Source organism: Bubalus kerabau, chromosome 17 (genome assembly GCF_029407905.1).
Source record: "Bubalus kerabau isolate K-KA32 ecotype Philippines breed swamp buffalo chromosome 17, PCC_UOA_SB_1v2, whole genome shotgun sequence".
Taxonomy (NCBI): domain Eukaryota; kingdom Metazoa; phylum Chordata; class Mammalia; order Artiodactyla; family Bovidae; genus Bubalus; species Bubalus kerabau.
In genome coordinates this window covers 42,765,406-42,789,926 of record NC_073640.1, presented here as the reverse complement: position 1 = coordinate 42,789,926, position 24,521 = coordinate 42,765,406, and the positions used below count along the sequence as shown (strand labels likewise).

Here is a 24,521-nt window from a genome sequence, read left to right as displayed (position 1 = left end):
ACACCCCTGGCTGATAAGGAGGAAAAAAGGAAGGAAACAGGAAAGCACAGATCTGAGCACCAGGAGAAAAGCGGCCTTACCCAAGGATGTCAAGTTCCCATAGATCTCCAGCATCACACTTCTGTACAGGGCCCTCTGTGCAGGAGAAAGGCCAGCCCATTCTGTCCGGGTGAAGTAAACAGCCACATCCTCAAAGGTCACCACCTCCTAAAACAAGAGGTTCCTGCTATGCCAGAGCCAATTCTCTGGCTCAGAGTGCGGGGCACAGGGGACAGGGACAGTGAGCGGATTGTTAAATGACTGTTGCTACAACAAAAAATCTGGAACTTCTCTCACTAAAAGTTAGAGCTTCCATTTGGACACAAAATTTAGTCTCATGAAATGTTAACATCATGTTTTGAAAACCCTGGAAAGTCTCCCATGAATTAAAATCCCTAGAGCAAAATCTCTTTGATTCTATACAACTTTCAATCTTTTATTGTTGTACCTACAAGTTAACAGTTAGCTTTAATCTCTTCAGACACCCACTCAGAAGTGACATTGGAGGACCAACCCGTTCCCCCTTCATTGCCCCAAGTGCCCAATCAATCCATATGCTCCCCACGCATGCTCATTCTACCCCAGACCTCAAGTTCAAATGACAGGAACAGAGTCATGGTTTGCCCTGATGACTGGCCTCATCCAACCCTCATCTCCTGCTCGAAGAAGGGGTTGTGCAGCCTGTGCTCAAGAATGTCCAGCAGAGAGAACTCAGTGCTGCATGGGACAGTGTATTCTGCTTCCTGATGGGTTTTCCTGGGAGAATATGCTTCTGGAATCAAATTGCTGCTGGGTAGTTCTTTTAACTGCTTTTCTTCATACACCTCCAAAACAATCTGTAAATGTTTCTGTCAACTAAGTATCATGCTTTTTCAATAGCCACCCTTTCCCATTCCTGATGGCCCCACTCTACCTTGCCAGAAAGCTCAGGATCTGGCTTAGAATTTTTACTCATTCCCCAGACTTTGGTATCAAACTTGGTTACCTAAATATGCAGGGAATGCCCTCCCACCTTTCAACACCTCAACTTGACTCTGCAGATCCCGTCAGCACTGTCACCCTCTAACACCAAATGCATCCACTCTATCTGCCTCCTGCCAAACTGGCTCTATCTTCATGTAACTAACCAGCACAGAGAGTGAAAGTGTTGTTTCTCAACACAGAAATAGTACGAATTTCATCCCAGTCTCCTAAGTTAGAAATCTGAGATTCACCCAGGACTAACTTGCCCTACTCATTGCTCATTTCCAATAAGTAGTCAGTAATCAAATCCTGTCAATTTTATTTTCTAAATACTTCTGGAATCTGATTCCTCTTCACCATCATACAATCAGTTCACTAGTACCTGCTAGGAATACTTAACTCCAATTCTAGGCCTGTCCTGCATTGAATCCATCCTCAGCCAGCTATACAATCATGGACTTGTAACGACAAACTGACTCAGTCAACTGAATGACTTCCTTGAATGAGTCATCAGGACCTACAACAATGGTTCGCAAGGTGTGGTACCCCACCACACTAGCAGGATCACCTAGGAACCTGCCAGAAAGGCAAATTCACAGGCCCCATCTGAGTCCAATCTGTGCTTTCATAAGCCCTCTAGGTGATTCTTATGCGCACTAAAGTCCAAGAACCCTGGACTACAGGATAAAATCTGAGCTCAGGAAACCAAGCTCTATCAGGTAACAAATGATGAGGGGAAAGCACAAGACTGTACAGAGAAACTATCTAGGAAGCTCTGCAAACAAAATCTAAGAAAAGGAATGATAAAAAAAAAAAAAAAAGAAAAGGAATGATAAACCCTGAAGGAGGTCAATATAAAAGATGGGACAAATGGAAGATAGAGGAGCCAGAAAGAGTCAGACTCTGAAAATGGTATCAAGCGAGAACAGAGTCAACAACTACTCAGCAACCTAGAAACTGAGTGGTCAGGATTGTGACCCGGTGATATCAGTAACTGACAACTTTTGTAAGATCAGAAGATGGGAGCAGCAGGGTAGACAATGTCAGGCAGAGGGACAAGCCAGATATCAGAAATCCAGGACAGGGACCTGGGATATAGTTCATAGATGCTGAGTTAGTAGATAAATAAGTCCCAGAAAGAAGGAAATAGTTAAGGAACACCCAGAAATTCATCAGTCTCAAAAAGTGAAATCAACTCAAGAAATCAATTTCCTTATCCCATATATGTATTTAATGTTCACTTCACAGATGAAGTTAAGGTGCAAAGAAGCTAAGTGACTGGCTCAAGGCCGCAATGTCATAGAGGCTTTACAGGATCCCTAACTTCAGGTGTTTTGTCCTAGTGCAGACTTTTCCTGTCATAGGCCCTGCCTTGATTAGCCAAGTCAACTTCTGAATAAATGGTACAAGCTCCCTTCTTCTTGTCTTCTTCTCGCTATTGCTCTGCCCCTGCTTCCCAAGAACCTTGTGATGTCCCTGATCTTGATTACTCCCACTGTGTAATGGACACCTATAATGCCAATCTGAGTCCCTCATTCTCACAGGGCCCTCTGCAGGAGGAACCACTAAACCTGGGAACCCACTAGCTCAACAGAGATCCTCAGAGTACAGGAGACTATCCTTCTGCATCCCTGGACACTCTGTGCACCCACTGTTGCTGGACTTCTGGCTGCTCATTCCCGCGTCATCAGCTTTCCCCCAGCATCCAGTCCTACTGATGAGAATCAACAAGGGTCTTCCGATTGCTTTGGCTCTAGACTTCTTGCCAGAATCATCTCTCTCATCCCCCTCTTTCTTCACATCAGATCTCTCTAAGGCTGACCTGAGAGAATCACAGCTCACCTGGTGCCAGACTTTCAGGGGCATGACAGCCATTATTGAGCTCTCTCTCAATGAAGGGCAGGGGCTGAGGGAAGAAGCAAAGAGAAACAAGAGTGAGCCAATCCAGACAAAGGCTCTTTTTTAAAACAAATCTGCCAATAATAGCAACAACCATTTACTACATGCCATTGAGTAAATGGTATATGAATATTTCCCCACAATATGCCATGAGGTTTGAATTCCTAGGAAATTAAGATTTTGAAAGGTAAGTAACTTGACCTTGGGTACCAGAACTTGTACTCACCAACATCGTGCAACACTGTCTGTCCTAAGACATGAGAACAGGGGAACACAAATACACAAAAAGCAAACAAGCAAGACATCAGAAAACTCAAAGCAAACCCCGTAAGAAGGAACCTAGACCTTTATTTTTAAAAATAAAATTTTACTGAGAAACATAAATGGTTAAAAAAAAGAAATATGTTTTTGGATGATAAATATATATCCACTCATTCAATCACCTCAATAATTCTTTAAACCTTTTCTTTTTCCCAAATAAGAAAACAGTCTTAAGAGAATAATTTTCTCTATGAAGGTCACTCAGCCAGTGGATGGATGAACTTGGATCCCAAACAAGATGGGCCTGATTTCCAGAGGCCAAGCTTTTAATAACTACATCAAATTGCTTCCAACAGTAATCCCAACAGGATTTTTTCTTTTAGAACTCAATAAAGGGATTCTAAGGCTAAAAAAACAGATAAAGGTAGCCCCCCAAATCAGAAAAATCATCTTAGAGTAAGGTTTCCTTTTCTTGATCTTGGGGCACACATCTTTTTTTGTTCACCACCCTCTTCTAGGACCCAGTGATAACCAGAAACCAATTAGCAAAAGACCATGAAAAGACCACTTCAACAGGCAAAAATGTCTGGGTCACCACTTTAATTATATCATCCCCTACAGATCAGATCAGTCGCTCAGTCGTGTCCGACTCTCTGCGACCCCATGAATCGCAGCATGCCAGGCCTCCCTGTCCATCACTAACTCCCAGAGTTCACCCAGACTCACGTCCATCGAGTCAGTGATGCCATCCAGCCATCTCATCCTCTGTCGTCCCCTTCTCTTCCTGCCCCCAATCCCTCCCAGCATCTGGGTCTTTTCCAATGAGTCAACTCTTCGCATGAGGTGGCCAAAGTACTGGAGTTTCAGCTTTAGCATCATTCCTTCCAAAGAAATCCCAGGGCTGATCCCCTATAGACACTTTGTATTCTTGTTACGCAGTCATATCCTACCAAAAAGCCAGGATTCTCCCAAATGAAATTCACTGCATGTGGCCATTTCCTGCTAGCCTCATCTGCCACACTGGTCTTTCAGCTTCTCTATTATGCTAATTCAGGACTTTTGTACCTGCTGTTTCCTCTGCATGAACCACTCTTCTCCAACCTTTAGAACCTTTGTAACTGATAGACTGTGTGCAGTACTTTTCCGAAGTCGGCCCTCTGTTTATATAGGTAACTGCCAGCTCACCACAGCCTGTCTCTACAGACCAGGCCAGGGCCGCAGGTTACACACGCCACTAGCACTGTATTCTCTTTCTTGTATGCCACCTCTCTCCGTTTAAGACACTGTGTGTTCTTTATCCAACATTTATCACAAACTTATTTCATTCCAGGCCAAGTGCGAGACACAGGACAAACAGTAGAGAAAGAAGGGTGTGATCCCTTCCTTCATGGGGCTTAAACTAAAAGAAACACAAATAAGAATCAAAGATCCTCAGAATTAGCTTTAAGACCACAATCGTGACTAGTGACAGGGATACCTTATCCTAGATGCGGAAACTTAAGAATAGGAATTACTTAAGTTGAAAGGAAAATCTTTCCAAAGTTAACAGTATGTGCAAAAACATGTTCTTGAAGTGAAAGTCCAAAGAATCAAGGGGAATGTGCTTAAGACGAAGGTGAAGAAGTTGTAAGAGATCAAGTCCTGCAAGGACTTGTGCACGTCAAGAATGATCGCACTGGATTAACAGAGGACTTTTAATTAAACTGACAGGTCCCTGGGAGAGGGGCCCACGGCCCTCTCATTCGCAGCTGCATCTTGGGAACCTAGAACAGCAACTAGCATTTAGCGGCTCAGTTAGTAGCTGCTAGCCCAGGGAGAAGGCAATGGCACCCCACTCCAGTACTCTTGCCTGGAGGGTCCCATGGACGGAGGAGCCTGGTGGGCTGCAGTCCATGGGGTCGCGAAGAGTCGGACACGGCTGAGCGACTTCACTTTCCACTTTCAAGCATTGGAGAAGGAAATGGCAACCCACTCCAGTGTTCTTGCCTGGAGAATCCCAGGGACGGGGGAGCCTGGTGGGCTGCGGTCTATGGGGTCGCACAGAGTCGGGCACGAGTGAAACGACTTAGCAGCAGCAGCCCAGGGAGCAGGGGAGGCTGTGGCTGTGTGAGATCAAACGGCGTCCCCTTTTCATCCACAGCCTTACACAAGGCGGCCGCTAAGGACTGGGGCGAAGGCACCGCGGGCGGGGGGAGACTGGCCGGCGGGCGCGTTAGCTCCCAGGACCAGGTGGCGCCGCCCGACTCCCTCTACCTGGACACGAGGGACTAAGCGGACAGCCTTCTCCAGGGTGAAAGGTGTGCACCCAGCAGGCTCGCTGAGGCGACAAGACCCAGAAACTCACCTCAGGAAAAGGGCAATATGTGGTGTGAGCAGAAGTGCGTCACTGTGTCGGCCGTGGCACCCAAGTATCGCGAACTTCCTCTCTAGGAAGCCACGGCGCACGTCTCTGTGGTCCCTGGCTTTCCTCTCCAGGCGCGCGACTTTAACTGGAGACATCAAATAGAAAAAGCTTATCGTTAAGCTAATCTCTAGCTGAAATTTAGAATTTCCTTCAATTTTGTGTTGGCGAGGACCAAAACAGTATCAGCAGTGCTGACTTTGTCAGCAATAGGAATCCTACGTTTTCATATCACATTACAATTGCAGTTAGAGGGGAACTTCAGTTTCATGCACGATCATTTTTGCCTTAGCCGACCAAAAAGTATTTAAACTGTTTTGTTGCAGTGTGTACATTGATATGATTTGACGTGATTATGTCTTTGCTGCTGAAAACATAATGGTCAGAGACAGAATGCCTTCCCTCTAAGATTGGCAACAAGGCAGGTATGACGGCTCTTCCCACTATTATTCAACATCGCACTGGAGTCCTAGCAAGTGCAGAAAGGCCAGAAAAGGAAATAAAAGGCATAGAGATTAGAAATAAAACTGTTAAGATTTGCAGAGGACGTTATTATCTACATTAAAAAAAAATCCAAAGAAAGCTACAAAACTGCTAGAACAAGTGAGTTTAGCAAGATCACAGAGTTAAAGGTGCAAAAAGATAAAACTGTGGAAACTGAAATATGCAGCAATAAAATTTCCTGTAATACAACTCCAATAAAATTTTTTAAATAGTACCATTTACAACAGCACAGAAAACATGAAATAGGTATAAATCTAACAAAATATGTGTAAGATACACAGGATGAAAATTATAATAGAAGAGATGAAAGAACACCTAATAAACTGAGAGAGATACTCTGTTCACTGATTGAAAAACCAGTACTAAGATGTCAATTATCCCCAAATTGCTCTATGTATTTAAAGCAATCCAATCAAAATCCCCAGCAAGACCCTTTAACAGAAATCAACAAACTGATTCAATTCAATTGTATGTCAATCATTTGATAGAGCTGAAAAAAAGCAGTGGAGAAAGGAGGGGTTTCTTAGTAAACTATACTGAAACATCTGGATATCACAATAGGAAAAGAAAACAAGATTCTTACTTCACGCCATACTAAAATAAACTCTAACAAGGGTGTCCAATTTCACCACTATTATTCAACATAGTTCTGGAAGTCCTAGCTACAGCAATCAGAGAAGGAAAAGAAATAAAAGGAATCCAGATTGGAAAATAAGAACTAAAGCTCTCACTGTTTGCAGATGACATGATATTGTACATAGAAAACCCTAAAGATGGTATCAGAAAATTACTAGAGCTAATCAGTGAATTTAGCAAAGTTGCAGGATACAAAATCAATAGACATAAATCACTTGCATTTCTATATCTAACAATGAAAAATCAGAGAAATTAAGGAATCAATCCCATTCATCACTGCAACAAACAGAATTAAATATCTAGGAATAAACTTACCTAACCTGATCTGCCTCTTGAGAAATTTATATGCAGGTCAGGAAGCAACAGTTAGAACTGGACATGAAACAACAGACTGGTTCCAAATAGGAAAAGGAGTTCGTCAAGGCTGTATATTGTCACCCTGCTTATTTAACTTATATGCAGAGTACATCATGAGAGACGCTGGACTGGAAAAAACACAAGCTGGAATCAAGATTGCCAGGAGAAATATCAATAACCTCAGATATGCAGATGACACCACCCTCATGGCAGAAAGTGAAGAGGAACTCAAAAGCCTCTTGATGAAAGTGAAAGTGGAGAGTGAAAAAGTTGGCTTAAAACTCAACATTCAGAAAACGAAGATCATGGCATCCGGTCCCATCACTTCATGGGAAATATTTGGGGAAACAGTGGGAACAGTGTCAGACTTTATTTTTCTGGGCTCCAAAATCACTACAGATGGTGACTGCAGCCATGAAATTAAAAGACGCTTACTCCTTGGAAGGAAAGTTATGACCAACCTAGATAGCATATTCAAAAGCAGAGACATTACTTTGCCAACAAAGGTTCGTCTAGTCAAGGCTATGGTTTTTCCTGTGGTCATGTATGGATGTGAGAGTTGGACTGTGAAGAAGGCTGAACGCCAAAGAATTGATGCTTTTGAACTGAGGTGTTGGAGAAGACTCCTGAGAGTCCCTTGGACTGCAAGGAGATCCAACCAGTCCATTCTGAAGGAGATCAGCCCTGGGATTTCTTTGGAAGGAATGATGCTAAAGCTGAAACTCCAGTACTTTGGCCACCTCATGCGAAGAGTTGACTCATTGGAAAAGACCCTGATGCTGGGAGGGATTGGGGGCAGGAAGAGAAGGGGACGACAGAGGATGAGATGGCTGGATGGCATCACTGACTCAATGGACGTGAGTCTGAGTGAACTCCGGGAGTTGGTGATGGACAGGGAGGCCTGGCGTGCTGCGATTCATGGGGTCGCAGAGAGTTGGAGATGATTGAGCAACTGATCTGATCTGAAGGAGACAAAAGAACTGTACACATAAAATTATAAGACACTGATGAAAGAAATCAAAGATGACATAAACAGATGGAGAGATATTCCATGTTCCTGGGTAGGAAGAATCAATATTGTGAAAATGACTATACTACCAAATGCAATCTACAGATTCAATGCGATCCCTATCAAATTACCAATGGCATTTTTTCACAGAACTAGAACAAAAATTTCACAATTCATATGGAAACACAAAAGACCCCAAATAGCCAAAGCATCTTGAGAAAGAAGAACGGAGCTGGAGGAATCAACCTTCCTGACCTCAGATTATACTACAAAGCTAGTCATCAAGACAGTATGGCACTGGCACAAAAACAGAAATACAAACCAATGGAACAAGATAGAAAGCCCAGAAATAAACCCATGCACCTATGGGTACCTTATTTTTGACAAAGGAGGCAAGAACATACAATGGGGCAAAGACAGCCTCTTCAATAAACGGTGCTGGGAAAACTGGACAGCAACATGTAAAAGAATGAAATTAGAACAGTTCCTAACACCATACACGAAGATAAACTCAAAATGGATTAAAGACCTATATGTAAGACCAGAAACTATAAAACTCTTAGAGGAAAACACAGGCAGAACACTCGATGACATAAATCAAAGCAAGATCCTCTATGACCCACCTCCTAGAGAAACCGAAATAAAAACAAAAGTAAACAAGTGGGACCTGATTAAACTTAAAAGCTGTTGCACAGCAAAGGAAACTATAAGCAAGGTGAAAAGACAACCCTTGGAATGGGAGAAAGTAATAGCAAATGAGACAACTGACAAAGTATTAATTTCCAACATATACAAGCAGCTCATACAACTCAATGCCAGAAAAACAAACAACCCAATGAAAAAGTGGGGAAAAGACCTAAACAGACATTTCTCCAAAGAAGACATATAGATGGCTAACAAACACATGAAAAGATGCTCAACATCGCTCATTATTAGAGAAATGCAAATCAAAACCACAATGAGATATCACCTCACACCAGTCAGAATGGTCATCATCAAATAGTCTACAAACAATAAATGCTGGAGAGGGTGAGGAGAAAAGGAAATGTTTTTGCACTGTTGGTGGGAATGTTAATTATACAGCCACTATGGAAGACGGTATGGAGATTCCTTAAAACACTAGGAATAAAACCACCAAATGACCCAGCAATCCCACTCCTAGGCATATACCCTGAGGAAACCAAAATTGAAAAAGACACATGTATCTCATTGTTCATTGCAGCACTATTTACAGTAGCTAGAACATGGACACAACCTAGATGTCCATCGACAGATGAATGGATAAAGAAGTTGTGGTACATATACACAATGGTATAATACCCAGCTATAAAAAGGAACGCATTTGAGTCAGTTCTGATGAGATGGGTGAACCTAGAACCTATTATACAGAGTGAAGTGAGTCAGAAAGAGAAATATCGTATTCTAATGCATATATACAGAATCTAGAAAAATGGTACTGAATAATTTATTTACAGGGAAGCAATGGAGAAACAGACATAGAGAATAGACTTATGGACATGGGAGAGGGGAGGAGAGGGTGAGATGTATGGAAAGAGTAACATGGAAACTTAATTACCGTATGTAAAATAGATGGCCAACAGGAATTTGCTTTATGGCTCAGGGAACTCAAACAGGGGCTCTGTAACGACCTAGAGGGGTGGGGTGGGATATGGGGAGGGAGGTTTAAAAGGGAGAGGATATATGTATACCTGTGGCTGATTCATGTTGAGGTTTGACAGAAAACAACAAAATTCTGTAAAGCAATTATCCTTCAATAAAAAATTTAAAAATAAATTCTAGTTTGGAGAAAAATCTGATTGTGACAAATCTACATCCTTAATGAGAAAGTAATGGCAGAATCCCTGGTGGTACAGAGGATAGGAATCCACCTGCCAATGCAGGGGACACAGCTTCAGTCCCTGGTCCGGGAAGATTCCACATGTGGAGGGGCAACTAAGCCTGTGCACACAGCTACTGAAGCCTGAGCATCCTAGAGTCTGTGCTCTGCCACGAGAAGCCACTGTAATAAGAAGCTCACACACAAAGAGCTCTCGCCACAACTAAAGAAAGCCCGCACGCAACAAAAGACCAAGCACAGCCAAGACAAAATAAATAACTTTTTTAAAAAAGAAAGTATGGGCAATATGATTTCTACAATGTGCTTTATCTTGTCTGTCCCCACATGTAATTTCTGAACCCCGTAATGGATACCTCCACACAGGGCTGCTCAAGCTACACCCCAGCACTCCCAGCAGACGGACATGTGCATTCAGAGGCATCTCACATGGCCTCCCTGTACATGCTTCTACCCACTTGCTGCCTACTGTGCCATAATACCCAGTGGGACTGATAACCTCTTCATGGTCTGGGTTGTTTTCTATGACTGCCCCTCTTGCCCTTCTGCAAGCCAAGGAGAGAAGCCTCAGGAGAAATCAAACCTGATAACACCTTGATTTTGAACTTCCAGCCTGCAGAACTGTGAGAAGATAAATTTCTGTTATGTAAGCCTACAGTCAGTGATGTTTTGTCATGGCAGCACATGCAAACTACTTTAGACATCTGAAGTTAAGACATACTGGTAGTGTCAGAGGCTGCTGGTTGCCTACACGAACATCCATTCATCCATCTTGTTTAGTAACAGAAAACTGAATTAGGGATTGGCACCTTGCCTCTCAGCCAAGGACATTTCTTGCCACCCTTTTAAGTCTGTGGGTCTCCCAGGACCAAGGTCTACACAATGAAATGGGAGTATTTTCAGTACTCATAGAATATTCCCTTGAAAGGAAGGTGACATGATCTTCTTCCTTCCCTCCATCCCACATCCTGGAATGGCTAGAGCTCCAGTTGTTGCTTTAGACCATGAGAATATGGCCACATCTGATGGATGGCAGTGTGGTGAACCTAAAGGAACCAGGATTCCTGCTGATGGTGTGCAGCTGCCTATCTCCATATCTCTTTTTTAAAAAGGAAAAAATCAACTCCAGTCTTACTTTAAGCTCTATTCTTTTGGATTTTCAGTTATATGCATGTGAACCTAACCAAGTCTGAGCCAAAGATGGTAAATCAGTTGGAGAGGGCCTCCAGCAGTGGCACCTAGGTCACATATCATGGATAATCTGCTAGGTGCTCAAGTTCCAGGAAGATGGAGCTACTCCAGTGCCTCGGAAATGAAACGCACCTCGGGGGTCCAGCTCTCTGGCTCAGACACTTACTATAAAGACACTATTTTCGAATAGTGTAGCAACAAAAATGCCGGTGCCACACTGCCACTAAGCCTTAATGGGGAATCTAGGAACTGGGTCCACTGCCTCCTAGAGCTGTATTTTCTTCCACATGCACCTGGTCTTCTTGGAGCCTACCCCATGAGGTGGTCCTCCCATCTCCTTGCAAGGTCTCCTATGGTTTTGGCATCACCACATGGCTAACTCAGATACCCTAGCAACTGTAAAGAAATAATGTTGCCTGCCATTTCAGTTCTACAAGGATCAAGACACTAGCCACTGCAGACTCCTACCCATAATGCACCCGAGGGCAATTTAGGGTGGGGAAAAATAGGAAGCATTCTGTGCTTTGGGTAGAACCCCTGGTTCAGATCAGATCAGTCGCACAGTCGTGTCCGACTCTTTGAGACCCCAGGAATCGCAGCAGGCCAGGCCTCCCTGTCCATCACCAACTCCCAGAGTTCACTCAGACTCACGTCCATCGAGTCAATGATGCCATCCAGCCATCTCATCCTCTATCGTCCCCTTCTCCTCCTGCTCCCAATCCCTCCCAGCATCAGAGTCTTTTCCAATGAGTCAACTCTTCGCATGAGGTGGCCAAAGTTCTGGAGTTTCAGCTTTGGCATCATTCCTTCCAAAGAAATCCCAGGGCTGATCTCCTTCAGAATGGACTGGTTGGATCTCCTTGCAGTCCAAGGGACTCTCAAAAGTCTTCTCCAACACCACAGTTCAAAAGCATCAATTCTTTGGCGTTCAGCCTTCTTCACAGTCCAACTCTCACATCCATACATGACCACAGGAAAAACCATAGCCTTGACTAGACGAACCTTTGTTGGCAAAGTAATGTCTCTGCTTTTGAATATGCTATCTAGGTTGGTCATAACTTTCCTTCCAAGGAGTAAGCATCTTTTAATTTCATGGCTGCAGTCACCATCTGCAGTGATTTTGGAGCCCAGAAAAATAAAGTCTGACACTGTTCCCACTGTTTCCCCATCTATTTCCCATGAAGTGGTGGGACCGGATGCCATGATCTTCGTTTTCTGAATGTTGAGTTTTAAGCCAACTTTTTCACTCTCCACTTTCACTTTCATCAAGAGGCTTTTGAGTTCCTCTTCACTTTCTGCCATGAGGGTGGTGTCATCTGCATATCTGAGGCTATTGATATTTCTCCTGGCAATCTTGATTCCAGCTTGTGTTTCTTCCAGTCCAGCGTTTCTCATGATGTACTCTGCATATAAGTTAAATAAACAGGGTGACAATATACAGCCTTGACGAACTCCTTTTCCTATTTGGAACCAGTCTGTTGTTCCATGTCCAGTTCTAACTGTTGCTTCCTGACCTGCATACAGGTTTCTCAAGAGGCAGATCAGGTGGTCTGGTATTCCCATCTCTTGAAGAATTTTCCACAGTTTATTGTGATCCACACAGTCAAAGGCTTTGGCATAGTCAATAAAGTAGAAATAGATGTTTTTCTAGAACTCTCTTGCTTTTTCCATGATCCAGCGGATGTTGGCAATTTGATCTCTGGTTCCTCTGCCTTTTCTAAAACCAGCTTGAACATCTGGAAGTTCACGGTTCACATATTGCTGAAGCCTGGCTTGGAGAATTTTGAGCATTACTTTACTAGTGTGTGAGATGAGTGCAATTGTGCGGTAGTTTGAGCACTCTTTGGCATTGCGTTTCTTTGGGATTGGAATGAAAACTGACCTTTTCCAGTCCTGTGGCCACTGCTGAGTTTTCCAAATTTGCTGGCATATTGAGTGCAGCACTTTCACAGCATCATCTTTCAGGATTCGGAATAGCTCAACTGGAATTCCATCACCTCCACTAGCTTTGTTCGTAGTGATGCTTTCTAAGGCCCACTTGACTTCACATTCCAGGATGTCTGGCTCTAGGTCGGTGATCACACCATCGTGATTATCTGGGTCGTGAAGATCTTTTTTGTACAGTTCTTCTGTGTATTCTTGCCATCTCTTCTTAATATCTTCTGCTTCTGTTAGGTCCATGCCATTTCTGTCCTTTATGGAGCTCATCTTTGCATGATATGTTCCTTTGGTATCTCTGATTTTCTTGAAGAGATCCCTAGGCTTTCCCATTCTGTTGTTTTCCTCTATTTCTTTGCATTAATCGCTGAAGAAGGCTTTCTTTTCTCTTCTTGCTATTCTTTGGAACTCTGCATTCAGATGTTTATATCTTACCTTTTCTCCTTTGCTTTTCGCTTCTCTTCTTTTCACAGCTATTTGTAAGGCCTCCCCAGACAGCCATTTTGCTTTTTTGCATTTCTTTTCTATGGGAATGGTCTTGATCCCTGTCTCCTATACAATGTCATGAACCTCATTCTATAGTTCATCAGGCACTCTATCTATCAGATCTAGGCCCTTAAATCTATTTCTCACTTCCACTGTAAAATCATAAGGGATTTGATTTAGGTCATACCTGAATGGTCTAGTGGTTTTCCCTACTTTCTTCAATTTAAGTCTGAATTTGGCAATAAGGAGTTCATGGTCTGAGCCACAGTCAGCTCCAGGTCTTGTTTTTGCTGACTGTATACATAGATACATATTCAAGGAAAATTTTCAGTGAGCCCAAATTCTTGAATCTTTCCATACAAAGAAAAGCATTAAAATCATTAACTTGAGGTGCCTGTGCTTTGTGTTTAGCAGTAATCTTTTAATGTTTGATATGGTTTTTTTGTTATTGTTGTCTGCTACCCCCAGCAGAAGTTTATATATATATATACTGGCTCCTCCTTCCTTATCTCTTCAGAGTAGCAGAGGACCCCGAGAAAAAGTAAACTCCACTAGAGATAAGCACACAAACTTAAAAAAAAACAACCAGTTTTGATTGAGGTTAAGTGGATGAGACAAAATGCAAAGTCCAAGATCTAGGGTTAATAAGAAAAGAGAATGTAAAATAAAGACATAAAAGAAGAAATCAAAACCTTGAGGAAAGTGATGTTTTATAAACAGACGTGAAAATGAACTAAATAGATTTTACAAGTGAATACAGACACCCTCAGTGGATGGGTTGGACAACAGAGCGCAGTCAATGAGAAAGTGAAACTGAATACAGACCTAGACTATAGCACAGCTAGACAGAGATGGAAAATATGAAACCACGATACTAAACATCAGTGAAAATGAATGAACTTGAGCTATGCGGTTAAATATCAATTCTATAAAGTTGAATTTAAAAAGTAAGTGGTGCTCTAGTGGTTAAGAATCCACCTTGCGGTGCAGGGGACACAGGTTCAATCCCTGGTCCAGGAAGATCCCACATGCCATAAGGCTACTAAAGCCTGTGTACCACAGCTACTGAGCCTGTGCTATGGAGCCCTCAAGCTGCAACTGCTGAGTCCGCGCATTTAGAACCTGTGCTCCACAACTACCGCAATGAGAAGCCTGAACACTGCAACTGGAGAAGAGCCCCTGCTTGCCGCAACTAGAGAAAACTCACAAGAAGCAATGAAGACCCAGAGCAGCCAGAAATTAAAAGTGATATTTTTTAAAAAGTAAGCTGCAGAAGAAAACATCAAGTTTACTACTTATGTAGATTCAAAACATGTAAAATAGTATTATGATGCTTATGGAAATAAGCATATATAACAAGTGTAAAAGCATCTATGGGCATGAATAACACCAAATTCATAAGGTAACTACCTCTGGAACCACAGAGAGGGAAAGCAATTCAAAAGAGGTATACAGGGGACTTCAATTCCATCTGCAATGGTTTAGTTCTAAAAAACATAACGTAACAGCCATGACAAAATGGTCAGAAACAAAGCTGAGGGCAGGTACACAGGTGTTTGTTATTCTCTTTATTTTCCTACACCTGAAATATTTTAAAGAATTTTTTTTAAACCTCAACAGTTTTACTAGTAGAATAAAACCAGGAGAAATATCTTTTTTAAAAAAATTGATGAAAAAGCAAAAGGGACACAAAACAGGATAAAAGTAATCATTACAAACTAAAGGCATTCAAGATGACAGACATCAGACCAAAATTTATCACAAGTATAAGTTGGGGGACTTCCCTGATGGTCCAGTGGTTAAGACTCTGTACTCCCAATGCAAGGGGCCTGGGTTCGATCCCTGGTTAGGGAATTAGATCCCACACGCCACAACTAAAGATCCCACACGCTTCCACAAAGATCGTGACTGCCACAACTAAGACCAGGCACAGTCAAACAAATTTAAAAAAAAGTGGGTTAAAAATTCTTAGATGCATCAATACAGAAAACAGATGAAACATACTCTGCCTAGATGATTGGGGCTACTTTCCTTAAATCCAAAGGTAAATAAGCCTGTGAATAAGCCTTTATCAAGGCATCCCTCCCAAGCCGAGCACTTCTGTTTCTAATACCTGGAAAGCCCTTACTCTTTTCACTGAAGGCAAGACCCTATATACTCATGAACTACACTATCCTAAACATAAATTTCTAAATTACTAATGCAACAAATTAAATGTGAGGTCTCATGAACCATTTTCCTATATTTCATATGCAATACGTATTTCTTGCCAAAGCCCAGGAATCATTAAAGACTTTGGGGACAATAACTTCTGTGTTACATGTGGATTCTTGTACCAAACTGGTGGGTTTGGATGCTCCAAGACCACTGGACACTTCAACAACTGTGGTTAAAGCCTTAGTTTTTGGTAACAGAACCCAGGGGACTGTTCATCTCCCAGGGCTGAGGCAGGGACTCCAAGGTGGAAACCACTGCACCAGAGAGGCCCTCCACCAGGAGCACTGAGGCCAGTGCCCTCCCTGGTCTCTTCCTTCCAACATGGATAGCCTCAAGCATTACCCAGCTCAAGGGATATAGAATGAATCATATATAAGACACAGTCAGGGTTCAGGGAGTTTTAATAAGGCCACAGCAATCACATCCTGCAATAAGGAGAGGGGAGAAATGGAACAATTTCAAACAATGGATGGCCTCCCTTGGTTCAGTTCAGTTCAGTCGCTCAGTCTGTCTGACTCTTTGCAACCCCATGAACTGCAGCACGTCAGGCCTCCCTGTCCATGACCAACTCCCAGAGTTTACTCAAATTCATGTCCGTTGAGTCAATGATGCCATCCAACTCTCTCACTGTCTGTTGTCCCCTTCTCCTCCTGCCTTCAATCTTTCCCAGCATCAGGGTCTTTTCAAATAAGTCAGCTCTTCACATCAGGTGGCCAAAGTATTGGAGCTTCACCTTCAGTATCAGTCCTTCCAATGAACACCCAGGACTGATTTCCTTTAGGATGGACTGGTTGGATCTCCCTGCAGTCCAAGGGACTCTCATGAGTCTTCTCCAACACCACAGTTCAAAAGCATCAATTCTTCAGTGCTCAGCTTTCTTTATAGTCCAACTCTCACATCCACACATGACTACTGGAAAAAACATAGCCTTGACTAGATGAACCTTTGTTGGCAAAGTAACGTCTCTACTTTTTAATATGCTGTCTAGGTTGGTAATAACTTTTCTTCCAAGGAGTAAGCGTCTTTTAATTTCATGGCTGCAGTCACCATCTGCAGTGATTTTGGAGCCCCAAAAAATAAAGTCTGCCACTGTTTCCACTGTTTCTCCATCTATTTGCCATGAAGTGATGGGACCAGATGCCATGATCTTTGTTTTCTGAATGTTAGCTTTAAGCCAACTTTTTCACTCTCCTCTTTTACTTTCATCAAGAGGCTCTTTAGTTCTTCCTCACTTTTTGCCATAAGGGTGGTGTCATCTGCATATCTGAGGTTATTGATATTTCTCCCGGCAATCTTGATTCCAGCTTGTGCTTCTTCCAGCCCAGTGTTTCTGATAATGAACTCTGCATATAAGTTAAATAAGCAGGGTGACAATATACAGCCTTGATGTACTCCTTTTCCTATTTGGAACCAGTCTGTTGTTCCATGTCCAGTTTTAACTGTTGCTTCCTGACCTGCATACAGGTTTCTCAAGAGGCAGGTCAGGTGGTCTGGTATTCCCATCTCTTTCAGAATTTTCCACAGTTTATTGTGATCCACACAGTCAAAGGCCTGGCATAGTCAATAATGCAGAAATAGATGTTTTTCTGGAACTCTCTTGCTTTTTCGATGATCCAGCAGATGTTGGCAATTTGATCTCTGGTTCCTTTGCCTTTTCTAAAACCAGCTTAAACATCTGGAAGTTCACAGTTCATGTATTGTTAAAGCCTGGCTTGGAGAATTTTGGGCATTACTTTACTAGTGTGTGAGATGAGTGCAATTGTGCAGTAATTTGAGCATTCTTTGGCATTTCCTTTCTTAGGGATTGGAATGAAAACTGACCTTTTCCAGTCCTGTGGCCACTGCTGAGTTTTCCAAATTTGCTGGCATATTCAGTGCAGCACTTTCACAGCATCATCTTTTAGGATTTTAAGACCTTCCTTGGTCCTGAATATTAAATAGCACACATGACCATCAGCTACATTTTTTTTTTAAAAGCACAATGGTGACACCTAGTGTTAGCTAGATAAGTCTCAGCCAGCCTTGCAACTGACTTGAAATTCAGAGAAACAGATGCCTCCTTTCCTTTCAGGATTCTGACTTCAGCTTACTGTAGGGCTGAGAAATTTGTTTCTGTTTTTTTTCCATTTTCTAATTTGCCTTTTAATTTTCTTAACATCTGTTCTTTTTTCACTGTTGAAATAAAATTGATATACAATAGACTGAACATTTAAATTTTTTAAACTGAAATATACTTGACACAACATTGTGTAAACTTAGTTCAGTTCAGTTCAGTCGCTCAGTCATGTCTAACTCTTTGCGACCCCATGAATCACAGCAGGCCAGGCCTCCCTGTCCATCACCAACTCCCGGAGTTCACTCAGACTCACGTCCATCGAGTCAGTGATGCCATCCAGCCATCTCATCCTCTGTCGTCCCCTTCTCCTCCTGCCCCCAATCCCTCCCAGCATCAGAGTCTTTTCCAATGAGTCAACTCTTCGCATGAGGTGGCCAAAGTACTGGAGTTTTATCAGTCCTTCCAAAGAACACCCAGGGCTGATCTCCTTCAGAATGGACTGGTTAGATCTCCCTGCAGTCCAAGGGACTCTCAAGAGTCTTCTCCAACACCACAGTTCAAAAGCATCAATTCTTCGGCTCTCAGCCTTCTTCACAGTCCAACTCTCACATCCATACATGACCACTGGAAAAACCATAGCCTTGACTAGATGGACCTTAGTTGGCAAAGTAATATCTCTGCTTTTGAATATGCTATCTAGGTTGGTCATAACCTTCCTTCCAAGGAGTAAGCGTCTTTTAATTTCATGGCTGCAGTCACCATCTGCAGTGATTTTGGAGCCCCCAAAAATAAAGTCTGACACTGTTTCCACTGTTTACCCATCTATTTCCCATGAAGGTATATGTTAATTTGGGACTTTTATATATTGTCATATGATTGCTATTATAGTGATAATTAGCACCTCTTCCAGATTACATAATTATCCTTTCTTTTTAGTGGTTGGAATTTTTAAGTTCTAGTCTCTCAGAAAGTTTGATGGTTATATAGTATATTTTTATATTCACTATGCGTGCATGCTAAGTTGCCTCAGTTCTGTTGGACTCTTTGCAACATTATGGACTATAGCCCACCAGGCTCCTCTGTCCATGAGATTCTCCAAGCAAGAATATTAGAGTGCGTTGCCATGCCCTCCTCCAGAGGATCTTTCTGACCCAGGGATTGAACTTACGTCTCTTATATCTCCTGCATTGGCAGAAGGGTTCTTTACCACTAGTGCCACCTGGGAAGCCCTATATTCATTATTCATTCATTTGTTTAGTTGCTATATAGTGTCTGACTCTGTGACCCTGTGGACTGCAGCACACCAGGCTTCCCTGTCCTTCACTATCTTCTGGAGTTTGCTCAAACTCATGTCCATTGTGTCAATGATGCCATCCAACCATTTCATCCTCTGTCACCCCCTTCTCCTCCTGTCCTCAGTCTTTCCAAGAATCAGGGTCTTTTCCAATGAATCAGCTCTTCACATCAGGTGGTCAAAGGATCAGAACTTCAGCATCAGTCCTTTCAGTGAATATTCACGGTTGATTTCCTTTAGGATTGACTGATTTGATCTGCTTGCTGTCCAAGGGACTCTCAACTGTCTTCTCCAGCACAATTAGAAAGCATCAATTCTTTAGCACTCAGCATTCTTTATAGTCCAACTCTCACATCTGTATATGACTACTGGAAAAACCACAGCTTCCCCGGTGGCTCAGGCGGTAAACAATCTGCCTGCAATGCAGGAGACGTGGGTTCCTGGGTTGGGAAGATTTCCCTGGTGAAGGGAATGACTACCCACTCCAGTATACTTGCCTGGAGAATTTAATGGACAGAGGAGCCTGTCAGGCTACAGTCCATGTGCAAACAGTCGCACACGACTGAGCGACTAACACTTTCAAATTCACTATTTGTGCATAAAATCTCTGGGACCTATTTACTACTTGTTGAAAATTTGTAGCTTTAAACAACATCTGTCATCCTCCCACCAAACTGGACATTTTTAGGGTGTATAATTTGATGAGTTTTGACCAGCAGAGAACGAAAGAGACAAAAATCCCTGGCATCATAGTCTTACATTCTTAACAGCCAAAATTATGTCACATGGCTATTTCCAACAGCAGAGGAATTAGGAAGGCAAAGATTTTAGCTTTTTGGCTTCCATAACAGAAAGAAAATGGAAAGGGTTTGGTTTGAGCCAACCTACAGTTCCCTCCACAATAGAAGCACACTTGAAATGTGTAAATGCTTATGTACACCAGTTAGGTTTAAAATATGTTTCAAAAGTATTAACATACCTACTCCTTCACTCAGTCTCTTTCATTATGATTATTATTAACTTAGATTTCTTATTTGATGACATGTAAATAGAGTTCCCTAGACTTCCCGATGGCTCAGCAATATAGAATCCACCTGTAATGCAGGAGAAACAGGAAATGAGGGTTCTATCCCTGGGTCGGGAAGATCCCCTGGAGGTGGGTATGGCAATCCACTCCAGTATTCTTGCCTGGGAAGTCCCACGGACAGAGGAATGTGGCAGGCTATGGTCCATGGGGTCGCAAAGAGTTGGATATGACTGAAGTGACTAAGCACGCATACACACACAAATAGATCCCCTAACACAAATCCTTGCCCACAGGGCTCCTCCGCTCAGTGGTAAATACTACCTTGGCACCAATAAGGTACACAACCCAATGGTCCGCAAGTGTTGCTCAGGTCCCTTTCATTAGCTCACTGTAAAGATACCCTGTTAAGTTATAGGCTCAGCTGGCTTTGCTGACATCTCACCATACTCACAGCCTCTTTGCTTTCCAAAGTCCCCTTAACTGAAAGAAACGGATGCTTACTACATAGGATGAATGGAACTGCTCATGTGACTTAGAATATATCCATCCTTACTGAACCAATATTAAATCAGTTTATAAAAACCCATTCCAAAAGTCCTGGGACTTTCCACCAGGATACACTTCCCAAAGGAAATTCCATCAACACAGCTCTTAAACTGGGATGCACGCTGGAATCACCTGGGAAGATTTTTTAAAACTGTGATGCCTGGGTCTTGCCCCCAGTGCAGTGATTTTCCTTCATCCTGACACAGAAATGTCTCTCCCTTAGCACGCCCACTCAGTCTATGAGAAGCACAGTTCAGCACAGCCAGAGGTCTCTTCCGGTTGTCATGTCAAACTAACAAATCAGCATGGAGAAAGGTCGCTATGTGCAAGGGGCTAGCTAACTCTGGCGTTATTTCATCATAGAGGCTTGGAAGCTTAGCATTTATAAGGATGTCATCAAAACAGAAAAGGGCTAATCTAGTAAGCAGCAAAGAAAGAAAATTCTGTTTTCTTTGCCTTTTTTTTTTTTTTGGCTTTGTCGTGCTGCATGTGGGATCTTAGTTCCCCAACCAGGGATTGAACTCATGCCCACCACAGTAGAAGCAGAGACTTAACCACTGAACCACCGGGAAAGTCCCTAGATTTTGTTTTCTAATTGTAGTTTAAATAGAATTCTCAGCAACTTCACTGCTAGGTATAGATCCAAAAGAACTGAAAATAAGTATTCAAACAAATATCTGTACAACTATGTTCATAACAACAGCACTGTTCATAACAGCCAAAAGGTAGAAACAACCCAAATGTCCATCAGCTGATGAATGAATAGGCACAATGTGATATGTCCACTCAGTGGAATATTAATCAACCATAAAAAGGGAATGAAATATTGATACATGCTACAACTTAGATAAACATTGTAAACATTACAGTAAGTGAAAGAAGCTAGTCAGGGTTATGGGTTGTATGATTCCACTTATATGAAGAGTATTAAATCAACAGAAACAGAAAACAGATTAGTGGTTGCCAGGAGGACTGACTGCTTAATGGGTCCAGAGTTTCTTTTTGAGATGATGAAAATGATGTGATGGAAATAGATGTGATGGTTGTACAACACTGTAAACATACTAAATGCTACTGAATTGCATACTTTAACATGGTTAATGGTTAATTTTATGTTTTGTGAATTTTACTCAATAAGAAATAAATAAAAGGAAAAAAAGACCTAAGTAGTCTCCCTACTCATTTTTGAAAGTGAAAGTTGCTCAGTCATGTCTGAGTCTTTGCGACCCCATGGACTATACAGTCCATGGAATTCTCCAGGCCAGAATACTGGAGTGGGTAGCCTTTCCCTTCTCCAGTGGATCTTCCCAACCCAGCCATCAAACTGGGGTCTCCTGCATTGCAGGCGGCTTCTTTCCCAACTGAGCTATCAGGGAAGCCCCAAAGTGAAAGTGAAAGTTGCTGGGTCATGTCCAAGTCTTTGCGATCCCATGGACTACAGTCCATGGAATTCTCCAGGCCAGAATAATGGAGTGGGTAGCCTTTCCCTTCTCCAGGGGATCTTCCCAACCCAGGGATCAAATCCAGGATCTCCCGCCTTTCAGGCAGATTCTTTACCAGCTGAGCCACAAGGGAAGCCATTTTACTCATTTTTAGCTAATATTTAACATTTCTGAATTTTAAAGAGTTACAAAAGATGTAATTTCTGGTGTATTATACTTCACTGATGCTCTGTTGGCTGTGCTAAAAGGGCAGCTCTCTGGTATACTATAAATAATGATAATTTAAAATAAAACTGTTACATCATTCTTTTAAATATATCCATACAATCTTAATGCTCTAACTTGATACCCCATCATCTATTTGTAAAAATACATAAACTTTTCTTTAACTCTCAAATATTTTATGTTTCCAGAGTTGCTACATTATTTTACTTAAAATATTCAGTTTTCAACAACAAAAAGCCACTTATATATACGAAGAAACCAGAATGTATGGCTCATACATATAAGAAAAAAGAACTATCAATATTTTGCATCATTCCTATATCTCCTTAAAATGATACTGCCATTAAATTCCCCAACTTGTGAATTTTTTAAGGTTTTTGTTTTTGGTATAGTTTCCTGATACTAAGGGCTCCAAATATTAAAAATTTCTTCTGGATTGGATTATAATAATTGGTATTAGTATACATTTTTCAAAACAGCATAAGTATTATACATTTTGATATATAATACAATGATTAAACACAAAAAATTGTTGACAATACAGATCTCTTAATAGATGGATAGTTTTTTTTCCTGTTTATTCATGAATTCATGGGTAACTATTACCTCTTGCCAAATGAAAGAATTCAACATAAACTCCTATTTCTTGATTCTGCCTCTATATGTTCAAGCACTGTTCACATAAACAAGTGGATGGGAATACAGCTTTGTTATATCAGTGTCAGTCACTCAGCCCTTCCAAGGTATGTGCCAAAAGCCACTCAGTGTTAATCATCAAAATATTAGTTTCAGTGACCTATCTGCTGACAGCTAAATTAGGTATTCCTTCAGTGAGTTTATTTTTTTAGACTCCCTTTTTTAATCTATCTTTTCATTTTTTGTTATTGAAAAGCTCATGTATATAAATGTAGAAGAATAATAAAATGAACCTCGATGTGACCAGTATCAAGCTTTAGACAATTTTATCAACCTATGGCCAGTCCTGTTTGATCTCTCCACTCTCCCCTCTCCAACTTCCACCCTTCACCACTGCTGGATTATTCTGAAGCAAATCCCAAGTATCATGCCATTTCATGTGTAAATACCTCTATATATAGTGCTAAGAAGAGTTGACTCATTGAAAAGACTCTAATGCTGGGAGGGACTGGGGGCAGGAGGAGAAGGGGATGACAGAGGATGAGACGGCTGGATGGCATCACCGACTCGATGGACATAAGTTTGGGTGAACTCCGGGAGTTGGTGATGGACAGGGAGGCCTGGTGTGCTGCAATTCATGGGGTCACAAAGAGTCGGACACGACTGAGCGACTGAACTGAACTGATAGCTCTAAGAAATCAGGACTCATTTAAAAACAAACTAGTATCCCTAAAAACTGTGAGTAATCCAGTATTCGGCCAACATTCAGATCTCTGGTTGTCTCATATGTGCTCTTGTTTTTTGTTTTGGTTTGGATTTCAGTGTGGTTTTTTTCAGCTCAAGATCCTAACAATGCCCACGAATTGCTTTTGGCTGATATTTCCCTTGTCTCTTTTAATGGTAGACTCTTCTTCCTGTTTTTCTTTCCTCTTGTAAATGGTTTGTTGAAAAACCAATATTTGGATCATTCTTCTTGTATGGTTTTCCACATTCTGGATTTTACTGATTGTATCTCTCTGGCCTCTGTATTTCCTGAAAATTGATATTTAGGCTTGGTCAGATTCTGAGCTGATACTTTAGCAAAAATGCTTCAGAGGTGGTGTCTGCATGCTTCTGGTTTCACTGCAAGTACGTAAAGTCTGAATATGTCTTTTTTTTCATGACAGTACTAATCAGTGGGCTCAGTGTATCCACTCTTATCAAGGTCCCGATCAGCTTTTCATCTAATGGTTTTAGCAGTCACTAGTGATCATTTCTTAGATCCATCATTTCGTTACAAATTCCTCCTTTGATTTTGATGAAAACAAATCACTAACTTGCAAAAGAATTTGTTGCCTTCTTATTAGATTCATTCACTTTTTTAATTCCTGTAAACTAGCATAACTTTTAAAATTTCAAGAATTATTATACATAATTATTAATGTTGAGGATTATATAATCATAATGTATTATATGTTACTCCTTCACTTAAGAGATATCTTGTTTAATTTGATAAACTCAGAAGATATTGAGAAAATAAAAATATTAACTCTAATGCAT

General features: G+C 41.7%; 1 protein-coding gene and 1 non-coding gene across 4 annotated transcripts in view; one reads left to right on the top strand and one right to left on the bottom strand.

Annotated features, from left to right (window-relative positions):
* The window catches only part of ZNF19 (zinc finger protein 19), a 112,235-nt gene that overhangs the window by 5,377 nt on the left and 82,337 nt on the right, over positions 1–24,521 (bottom strand). For all 3 annotated transcript variants that reach the window (XM_055554357.1, XM_055554356.1, XM_055554358.1), the window contains 3 exons: positions 5,507–5,651; positions 2,845–2,908; positions 81–207 (listed from right to left, as the gene is read on the bottom strand). In XM_055554357.1, coding sequence (XP_055410332.1) covers positions 81–207; positions 2,845–2,877 — 160 coding nt within the window. In that variant the 5' untranslated portion in view covers positions 2,878–2,908; positions 5,507–5,651. The remainder of the gene's footprint in view (positions 1–80; positions 208–2,844; positions 2,909–5,506; positions 5,652–24,521) is intronic.
* TRNAG-CCC (transfer RNA glycine (anticodon CCC)) lies at positions 15,321–15,393 on the top strand. The gene has a single exon. It is a non-coding gene; the product is annotated as a tRNA-Gly (tRNA).